The following is an 11,201-nucleotide window of genomic DNA, read 5'->3' as shown; positions in this document are numbered from 1 at the left end:
GGGAGAAGCTCTGGATAGATTGGGGTAGAACGTTACAGAGGATGGGAGAGGCTTTGGACAGATTGGAGTAGGGAGTTCCAAAGGAAGAGAGAGGCTCTGGACAGATTAAGGGAAGGGTGTTCCAGAGGATGGGAGAGGCTCTGGTCAGAATATGTTGGGGAGTTCTGGAGGATGGGAGAGGCTCTGGTCAGAATATGTTGGGGAGTTCTGGAGGATGGGAGAGGCTCTGGACAGATTGGAGTAGTGACTTCCAAAGGAAGGGAGAGGCTCTGGACAGATTGGGGTAGGGAGTTCCAGAGAATGAGAGAGGCTCTGGTCAGATTATGTTGGGGAATTCTGGAGGATGGGAGAGGCTCTGGACAGATTGGGGTAGAGAGTTCTGGCGGATGGGAGAGGCTCTAGTCAGATTATGTTGGGGAGTTCTGGAGAATGGGAGAGACTCTGGACAAATCTTTTGCAAAGGTGACTGTGTCCAGTATCAGAGCCTAGTACTGCTGAGGGTCCTGAGGAAAAGGCTCCAGGAACTCCTCTCCTGGACTTTGGACAGATTGGGGTAAAGAGTTCCGGAGGATGTAAACTCCTTTACTGGACTGGTTGGAGGACCTCTGGGAGGTTCTGCTTGCACTGATGATGGAATAATGTCTTCCAAGGACTCCACCTCTATGATATGTAATTGTATTCCGTTTTCCTTCCAGCTTCTGGGAATTCTTCACCATCGGGAATGTTGGAGAATCTCTGCCAGCTATGAACTCCTCCATCCCACAGACAGGGAGCGACTCGCCACCCCTGGTGTCCGTGACCAACATCCCGTACCTGGTGACAGAAGTGCTGACGGCTGTGGTCTCTGTGGTGGGGAACATTCTCATCTGTTTGGCTGTTTTCAATGACCGCCGGTTGCGGACCGTCACCAACAACTTCATCCTGTCTTTGGCCACAGCCGACATCCTGGTGGGAGCCGTGGCCATCCCTTGTGCCATTCTTCTGGATCTGGGAGTCGCACGGTGCAGCCTTTACTCCTGCCTGCTGATGCTTTGCAACCTCATGACCTTCTCTTTGGCCTCCATCTTCGGACTGTTGGCAGTGGCAGTGGAGCGGTACATCTCCATCTTGTGTCCCTTCCGTTACCGCGCTCTGGTCACCCCCCGGGCCTCCATCCTGGTGATAATCTGTACCTGGATACTAGCGGCAGTGGCAGGCCTGATGCCTTTTATGGGCTGGCGAAAACCTTTCCCCCCGGAGAGCGAATGTCTGTTCAGCAGCCTGATCTCCGAGTCGTACATGGTCTACCTGATCTTCTTTGGCTGTGTCCTTTCTCCATTGGTCGCCATGCTGGTGCTCTACGCTCGCATCTTCCTGGAGATTCGCAGACAGATCCGGCAGATCGCAGAGTGGGAGGTGGACATCAGCCGCAGGCACAGGAAGAGACGCATTGTGGTCAGGGAGTTCCGCATGGCCTCCTCGCTCTTCCTGGTTGTCTTCTGCTTCGTACTTTGCTGGTTTCCCATTCACATCCTCAATTCTATCCGACTTTTCTGTCCAAAGTGCCAGGTCAACGAAGATCTGGTCCTCACCGCCGTCATCCTCTCCCACGCCAACTCCGCCATCAACCCCATCATCTACGTCTTCCGAATGAGGACCTTCCGCCGCGCCGTGGAGGCCACTCTGTCCTGTTACTGCATCACCGGAAATGTGGGGAGCGTCACCGGATCCAGCCAGGCAAAGGGGACACAGGAGCAGAGGGGGGATGGGACCACCAGGGATGGTCCTCTGCCTGGGAACTAGGCCAGGTGTGGGGGAGCTCCCGGGATGGGTGGATTCTTGTAGTAAGTCATGTGACTATCTCTGTGGACGACTGGGGAAGGACACCAGAATCTAGGAAGCACCTTCTTCTCCACCAGCAGCCTGCCATGAAATCCAAACTTCCTTCTGATAAATGCCGGAGGTGTTATCGCCCCTCATCCATAGTCCTCGTCCTGGGAACTAGGCCGGGTGTGGAGGAAGGGGAGCTCCCGGGATTGGAGGATTATTGTAGTAATTCATGTGACTACCTCTGTGGGCGGCTGGGGGAGGACGCCATAATCTAGAAAGCACCTTCTCCTCCACCAGTAGCCTGCCCTGAAGTCTGGACTTCCTTCTGATAAATGCTGGAGGTGTTACCAATACCGCCCCTCATCTACAGTCCTTGCCCTGGGATCTAGGCCAGGTGTGGGGGAGGGGGAGCTCCTGGGACGGATGGATTCTTGCAGTAAGTCATGTGACTACCTCTGAATGACTGGGGAAGGACACCAGAATCTAGGAAGCACCTTCTCCTCCACCAGCAGCCCACCATGAAATCTGGACTTCCTTCTGGTAAATGCTGGAGGTGTTACTGCCCCTCATCCACAGTCCTTTTCCTGGACAGTTCTGGAGATCAGAAAGTTATTTATTTTCATACTTGGCAGGTGATTGGCTGAAAGTGATAAAGACGGAGGGGCCAAGCAATCAGCACTTCATGGTTTCCTCTACAAGCAACAGCTGGCCCAGGGTTTTGGTGACGATGTCATAGGTGGGTGTGGCCTATGATAGGCAGAGATCCAGAACTGCAATGATGAGGATCCAGATTGTCCTTTCCTGTTCTCCCTACAACCATGAAGATCAGAGTCCTCACTATGGTCTGTACAGGAAGTGGAAATTTACTCACCTAAAATCACCAGGAACTCTGAGTAATCCTTATCCTGCCATCATTAGCACACAGCTAGGATGGGGAAATCAGATTTACTGCTTTTACATTTTTTTTCAGTGACTTCCTGGTTTCTGGCCTAGGCCACAATGATGTCATCCATTCCAGGAGTCTTCAGCTAAGCCCACCATCATGCCTGAGCTAAGGGCAGACGGATTCCAGGAAGTAAATGCTCCATGACTTTTCTGCCCTTAGTACATCACATGAAGGCAGAGGTCAGCACAATAGGAGGTGGCCAATGATGTACCTTTGTGGTCAGTACTGAGTGATGGTTGTACGTGGGGCCACATATGTATTTTTATGAGATACACTTCATGATTTTCCCACATCTTCCACACCCCTGAGGAAGAAATAAGACATTGTATTTGGAAACACATTGTATGTCTCAGTCTCAGCATTCTTCAGTCCAGTGGTGATGACAGATGTGGGAAGCTTTGATTCCATTGTGTCATACTGTACAGGAATGAATAGCTGCCATTACTGTGTACGGTTTTCATGTCTACTTACCTTTCTACCAATAAAGTTTGTAGAAAGTTTTTGTAAATTTGCTTCTAGACTTGTGCTGCTTTAAAGTCCCACAAACAAGAGGGAGGTCTGTCCTATTCTTACCTTCTCCTGTGACATCACTGGTGGGCTCAGACCTCTGAGGGAGTGGTCACTTACCTTCTCCTATGACACAACTCTCTCAGAGGTCATAGCTCACCAACATTCACATACCTTTTCCCTTTGACACCACTGGTGGGTTCCGACTTCTGAGGAAGTGGTCACTTACCTTCTCCTATGACATCACTGGTGGGCTCAGACCTCTGAGGGAATCGTGTCATAGAAGGTAAGTGGCCACTCCCTCAGATGTCAGAACTTACCAACAGTCACTTACCTTCTCCTATGACATTATTGGTGGGCTCTGACCTCTAAGGGAGTCATGGTGTAGAAGGGAAGTGGCTCTTGCCTCTGAGGGAGTGGTCACTTACCTTCTCCTACAACATGACTGCCTCAGAGGTCAGAGCTCACCAAGTCACCTTCTCCTATGACATCACTGGTTGGCTCCGACCTTTGAGTGAGTCGTGTCCTAGGAGAAGGTAATTCATTCTTGGTCAGCTCTGGCCTCTGAGGGAGTGGTCACTTACTTTCTCCTGACACGACTCCCTCAAAAAGTCAGATCCTAACAAGAGTCACTTGCCTTCTATGCAGTAACTCCATCAAAGGCCAGTGACTGTTGAGCTCTGAGGGAGTGGTCACTTACCTTCTCCTATGATATCACTGGTGGGCTCAGACCTCTAGGAAAGTGGTCACTTACCTTCTCCTATGACACAACTCCCTCAGTGGGTCCTAGCTTACCAACAGTCACTTACCTTCTTCTATGACATCACTGGTGAGCTCTTACCTCTGAGGGAATAGCGTCATAGAAGGTAAGTGGCCACTCCCTCAGAGGTCAGAGCTTACAAACAGTCACTTACCTTCACCTATGACATCACTGGTGAGCTCTAACCTCTGAGGGAGTTGCGGCATAGAACGCAAGTGTCTCTCAGTTGGCTCTGGCTTCTGAGGGAGGCTTCAGAGGTCAGAGCCCACCAATGATCTCATTAGGGGAAGGTAAGTGACTATAGGTGTCATGGCATTTGAGAAGGTAAGAGTCCCCCCCCCCAGTCACCTACCTTCTCCTGTGTGGCTGACATTCTGCAGGACTGGCCTATGAGGGGGTGATGTGGAATCATCGATGTGCCAGACAAATTCTCTCCATGGAGGAGACCTCCTCCGATTGGTGATCTCTGGATTTGGATTATGGATTTGTAGGATTGTCTCGGGAATTATGTACTTTATGATTTGGAAGGTTATCTGTGCATTACTTTAACCTTCCACTGACACCATACTGAAGTGGTGGGAGGGGCCAGAAGGCCTTCACTCGCCAACATCCATCCACGTCCCAGAAGGCCTTCACTCACCAACATCCATCCACATCCCAGAGAAGTGGTGGGAGGGGCCAGAAGGCCTTCACTCGCCAACATCCATCCACGTCCCCGAGAAGTGGTGGGAGGGGCCAGAAGGCCTTCACTCGCCAACATCCATCCACGTCCCAGAAGGCCTTCACTCACCAACATCCATCCACATCCCAGAGAAGTGGTGGGAGGGGCCAGAAGGCCTTCACTCGCCAACATCCATCCACGTCCCCGAGAAGTGGTGGGAGGGGCCAGAAGGCCTTCACTCGCCAACATCCACCCACGTCCCGGAGAAGTGGTGGGAGGGGCCAGAAGGCCTTCACTCGCCAACACCACCTGACGGGGGGGGGGGGGGGGGCGCGCCTTACAATGGGACAAACCATTTCCCACTGACAGGGGTGATTACAATGATCAGCTTTTCTTTATCCCAAAAAGGAATAAAACTTACCATAACTGATTATGTTGAGTTTGGCTTCCATCTGTTGGTCAGGTATGTAAAGTCCACCCACAGGGTGACAACACGGCTCCTCCTTTGTATTTTCGGGTTTACATCTTCTCTAATGTGACACCAAAGGGCCACTCAGGGAAACTTGCAGCACCAGGGGCCCCAGAAATAATGGGGAAAAAAAAAAAAAAACACACGTTGACTTATCAGAACATAGACCAATCACTGAAACTCCACCCACAGGAATAGGAACACACCACTTTATTAGAAAACACCCAAGCCCCCGAGGTGTCAGCCCCAGGGGAACCCCGAACACATGAACCCCCCCTCCCCCATCCCATCCAGGCTGGCTCTCCATGTGTAGAAGAGAGTCCTCACTTCCCAGCCAGCAATGGATTCCTGAGGACGACGATGACGCTGTCCCCCCGCAGGAACATCTTGGAGATATAGCGGTCCTTGTTGACGGGTTTGGATTTCTTCTTCCCCTTCCCGCTCTTTGGAACCTCCGTCCACATCTCCTTCACATTCTCCAGGACCATATTACAGTGTCTGGGGGGAGGGGACACACAGCTCAGGATTGATAACGACCAAAGACTTCTCATTTCATTCTATAAATGAAAGTGACATTTCCCATGCTCCGCCCCCAAACAACCCAGCTCTAACAGACCCCGCCCCACAGAAGCACAACGATCACAGAACTCTGCCCCGCCCACACAGATCCCCAACTATCACAGAACTCTGCCCCGCCCACACAGATCCCCAACTATCACAGAACTCTGCCCCGCCCACACAGATCCCCAACTATCACAGAACTCTGCCCCGCCCACACAGATCCCCAACTATCACAGAACTCTGCCCCGCCCACACAGATCCCCAACTATCACAGAACTCTGCCCCGCCCACACAGATCCCCAACTATCACAGAACTCTGCCCCGCCCACACAGATCCCCAACTATCACAGAACTCTGCCCCGCCCACACAGATCCCCAACTATCACAGAACTCTGCCCCGCCCACACAGATCCCCAACTATCACAGAACTCTGCCCCGCCCACACAGATCCCCAACTATCACAGAACTCTGCCCCGCCCACACAGATCCCCAACTATCACAGAACTCTGCCCCGCCCACACAGATCCCCAACTATCACAGAACTCTGCCCCGCCCACACAGATCCCCAACTATCACAGAACTCTGCTCCGCCCACACAGATCCAACTATCACAGAACTCTGCCCCGCCCACACAGATCCAACTATCACAGAACTCTGCCCCGCCCACACAGATCCAACTATCACAGAACTCTGCCCCGCCCACACAGATCCAACTATCACAGAACTCTGCCCCGCCCACACAGATCCAACTATCACAGAACTCTGCCCCGCCCACACAGATCCAACTATCACAGAACTCTGCCCCGCCCACACAGATCCAACTATCACAGAACTCTGCCCCGCCCACACAGATCCAACTATCACAGAACTCTGCCCCGCCCACACAGATCCAACTATCACAGAACTCTGCCCCGCCCACACAGATCCAACTATCACAGAACTCTGCCCCGCCCACACAGATCCAACTATCACAGAACTCTGCCCCGCCCACACAGATCCAACTATCACAGAACTCTGCCCCGCCCACACAGATCCAACTATCACAGAACTCTGCCCCGCCCACACAGATCCAACTATCACAGAACTCTGCCCCGCCCACACAGATCCCCAACTATCACAGAACTCCGCTTCACAAATCCCTCGCCCCCAAAGAAACCTGGCCCACAGATTCCCTGCGACCCACACAGAACCCCTACAACTCTCTCTTCCCTCTCCCCCCCCCCCCCAAAAAAAAAAAAACTCACAAATCTCCCTGCCCCCAACTATCACAAAGCGCGACCCCCACAGAACCCTGCCTCACAAATATCCCTGACACCCCCCCCACACACACACACGCTTCACAAATCCCCCCCGCCCCCACAGAACCCGGCTTAACAAATCTCCCTGAACACCAGACACACAGGACCCTCTCTCATAAATCCCCCACCCCCACAGAACCCAGCTTAACAAATCCCCCCCGCCCCCCCACAGAACCCGGCTTAACAAATCTCCCTGAACACCACCACCAGACACACAGGACCCTGTCTCATAAATCCCCCACCCCCACAGGACCTGGCTTAACAAATCCCCCACCCCCCACAGAACCCGGCTTAACAAATCTCCCCACCCCCTACAGAACCAGGCTTAACAAATCTCCCCGCCCCCCCACAGAACCCTGCCACACAAATCCCCCACAGAACCCGGCTTAACAAATCTCCCCGCCCCCACAGAACCCGGCTTAACAAATCTCCCTGAACACCAGACACACAGGACCCTCTCTCATAAATCCCCCACCCCCACAGAACCCAGCTTAACAAATCCCCCCACCCCCCACAGAACCCGGCTTAACAAATCCCCCCGCCCCCCACAGAACCCAGTTTAACAAATCCCCCGCCCCCACAGAACCCGGCTTAACAAATCTCCCTGAACACCAGACACACAGGACCCTCTCTCATAAATCCCCCACCCCCACAGAACCCAGCTTAACAAATCCCCCCACCCCCCACAGAACCCGGCTTAACAAATCCCCCCACCCCCCACAGAACCCGGCTTAACAAATCCCCCCGCCCCCCACAGAACCCAGTTTAACAAATCCCCCGCCCCCACAGAACCCAGCTTAAATCTCCCCACCCCTACAGAACCCGGCTTAACAAATCTCCCTGCCCCCACAAAACCCAAATTAACAAATCCCCTGCCCCAACAGAACCCGGCTTAAATCTCCCGCCCCAACAGAACCCGGCTTAAATCTCCCGCACCCACAGAACCCTGCCTCACAAATCCCCCACCCCCCACAGAACCCGGCTTAACAAATCTCCCTGCCCCCCCCCCCCCCACACACACACACCTGCTTCACAAATCCTCATCCACAAGACCCCGCCGCACAAATCTCCCCGCCGCACCCTGCTTTACAAATCCCCCCGCCCCCCACAGAACCCGGTTTAACAAATCTCCCTTCCCCCCCTACACACACACAGAACCCCACAAATCTCCCTGACCAAACCCCCCACACACACACACACACACACACACACACACACACACACACACACACACACACACACACACACACACACACACACAGCACCCTGCCTCACAAGTCCCCCGCCCCCCCCCCACAGAACCCTGCCTCACAAGTCCCCCGCCCCCCCCCCACAGAACCCTGCCTCACAAGTCCCCCGCCCCCCCCCCACAGAACCCTGCCTCACAAGTCCCCCGCCCCCCCCCCCCCCCCCACAGAACCCTGCCTCACAAGTCCCCCCCCCCCCCCACAGAACCCTGCCTCACAAGTCCCCCCCCCCCCACAGAACCCTGCCTCACAAATCCCCCACCCCCCCCCCACAGAACCCTGCCTCACAAGTCCCCCCCCCCCCACAGAACCCTGCCTCACAAGTCCCCCCCCCCCCCCCCCCCACAGAACCCTGCCTCACAAGTCCCCCGCCCCCCCCCCACAGAACCCTGCCTCACAAGTCCCCCGCCCCCCCCCACAGAACCCTGCCTCACAAATCCCCCGCCCCCCCCACAGAACCCTGCCTCACAAGTCCCCCCCCCCCCACAGAACCCTGCCTCACAAGTCCCCCGCCCCCCCCCCCCACAGAACCCTGCCTCACAAGTCCCCCGCCCCCCCCCCCCCACAGAACCCTGCCTCACAAGTCCCCCCCCCCCCCCCCCCCCCACAGAACCCTGCCTCACAAGTCCCCCGCCCCCCCCCCACAGAACCCTGCCTCACAAATCCCCCGCCCCCCCACAGAACCCTGCCTCACAAATCCCCCGCCCCCCCCCACAGAACCCTGCCTCACAAATCCCCCGCCCCCCCCCACAGAACCCTGCCTCACAAGTCCCCCGCCCCCCCCCACAGAACCCTGCCTCACAAGTCCCCCCCCCACCGAACCCTGCCTCACAAGTCCCCCGCCCCCCCCCCCACCGAACCCTGCCTCACAAGTCCCCCGCCCCCCCCACAGAACCCTGCCTCACAAGTCCCCCCGCCCCCCCCACAGAACCCTGCCTCACAAATCCCCCGCCCCCCCCACAGAACCCTGCCTCACAAGTCCCCCGCCCCCCCCCCCCACAGAACCCTGCCTCACAAGTCCCCCGCCCCCCCCCCCACAGAACCCTGCCTCACAAGTCCCCCGCCCCCCCCCCCACAGAACCCTGCCTCACAAGTCCCCCGCCCCCCCCACAGAACCCTGCCTCACAAGTCCCCCGCCCCCCCCCCCACAGAACCCTGCCTCACAAGTCCCCCGGCCCCCCCCCCCCCACAGAACCCTGCCTCACAAGTCCCCCGGCCCCCCCCCCCCCCCACAGAACCCTGCCTCACAAGTCACCCCCCCCCCCACAGAACCCTGCCTCACAAGTCACCCCCCCCCCACAGAACCCTGCCTCACAAGTCACCCCCCCCCCACAGAACCCTGCCTCACAAGTCCCCCACCCCCCCCACAGAACCCTGCCTCACAAGTCCCCCGCCCCCCCCCCACAGAACCCTGCCTCACAAATCCCCCGCCCCCCCCCCACAGAACCCTGCCTCACAAATCCCCCGCCCCCCCCCACAGAACCCTGCCTCACAAATCCCCCGCCCCCCCCCCCACAGAACCCTGCCTCACAAATCCCCCGCCCCCCCCCCCCACAGAACCCTGCCTCACAAGTCCCCCGCCCCCCCCCCCCCCCACAGAACCCTGCCTCACAAGTCCCCCGCCCCCCCCCGCACAGAACCCTGCCTCACAAGTCCCCCCCCCCCCCACAGAACCCTGCCTCACAAGTCCCCCGCCCCCCCCCCCCCACAGAACCCTGCCTCACAAGTCCCCCGCCCCCCCCCCCCCACAGAACCCTGCCTCACAAGTCCCCCCCCCCCACAGAACCCTGCCTCACAAATCCCCCACCCCCCCCCCACAGAACCCTGCCTCACAAGTCCCCCGCCCCCCCCCACAGAACCCTGCCTCACAAGTCCCCCGCCCCCCCCCACAGAACCCTGGCCTCACAAGTCCCCCCGCCCCCCCCACAGAACCCTGCCTCACAAATCCCCCGCCCCCCCCACAGAACCCTGCCTCACAAATCCCCCGCCCCCCCCACAGAACCCTGCCTCACAAATCCCCCGCCCCCCCCACAGAACCCTGCCTCACAAATCCCCCGCCCCCCCCCACAGAACCCCTGCCTCACAAATCCCCCGCCCCCCCCACAGAACCCTGCCTCACAAATCCCCCGCCCCCCCCCCCCACAGAACCCTGCCTCACAAATCCCCCGCCCCCCCCCCCCCACAGAACCCTGCCTCACAAGTCCCCCGCCCCCCCCCCACAGAACCCTGCCTCACAAGTCCCCCGCCCCCCCCCCCCCCCCCCCCCCAGAACCCTGCCTCACAAGTCCCCCGCCCCCCCCCCCCCCCCCCAGAACCCTGCCTCACAAGTCCCCCGCCCCCCCCCCCCCCAGAACCCTGCCTCACAAGTCCCTCGCCCCCCCCCCCCCCCCCACAGAACCCTGCCTCACAAGTCCCCCGCCCCCCCCCCCCAGAGAACCCCGCCTCACAAGTCCCCCCCCCCCCCCCCCCCCCCCCCCCAGAGAACCCCTGCCTCACAAGTCCCCCGCCCCCCCCCCACAGAACCCTGCCTCACAAGTCCCCCGCCCCCCCCCCACAGAACCCAAGTCGCCGTGCCTCACAAGTCCCCCGCCCCCCCCCCACAGAACCCTGCCTCACAAGTCCCCCGCCCCCCCCCCACAGAACCCTGCCTCACAAGTCCCCCGCCCCCCCCCCCCCCACAGAACCCTGCCTCACAAGTCCCCCGCCCCCCCCCCCACAGAACCCTGCCTCACAAGTCCCCCGCCCCCCCCCCCACAGAACCCTGCCTCACAAGTCCCCCCGCCCCCACCCCACAGAACCCTGCCTCACAAGTCCCCATGCCCCAACCCCCCCCACCTCACAAATCCCCAACTATAAACAAAGCTCGGGTCCCCCACAAAACACTGCCTCACAGATAAACCCCCCCCCAGATCCCTCTCACCTGTCAAAAGCCTTCACCCTTCC

The 11,201-nt window shown here is 58.0% G+C and overlaps 1 protein-coding gene and 1 pseudogene across 1 annotated transcript in view; one reads left to right on the top strand and one right to left on the bottom strand.

Annotated features, from left to right (window-relative positions):
* The first annotated feature begins 744 nt into the window (after positions 1-744).
* Positions 745-3,213, top strand: LOC141107349 (adenosine receptor A1 pseudogene; annotated as a pseudogene).
* Positions 3,214-5,347: 2,134 nt separating this feature from the next.
* SNRPD2 (small nuclear ribonucleoprotein D2 polypeptide) overlaps positions 5,348-11,201 on the bottom strand; it is a 68,729-nt gene continuing 62,875 nt past the window's right edge. The window contains exon 3 of the mRNA XM_073598085.1: positions 5,348-5,650. Coding sequence (XP_073454186.1) covers positions 5,476-5,650 — 175 coding nt within the window. The 3' untranslated portion in view covers positions 5,348-5,475. The remainder of the gene's footprint in view (positions 5,651-11,201) is intronic.

This window comes from Aquarana catesbeiana, linkage group LG09 (assembly GCF_042186555.1).
Source record: "Aquarana catesbeiana isolate 2022-GZ linkage group LG09, ASM4218655v1, whole genome shotgun sequence".
Lineage (NCBI taxonomy): Eukaryota > Metazoa > Chordata > Amphibia > Anura > Ranidae > Aquarana > Aquarana catesbeiana.
This window is presented reverse-complemented; position numbering and strand designations above follow the sequence as displayed.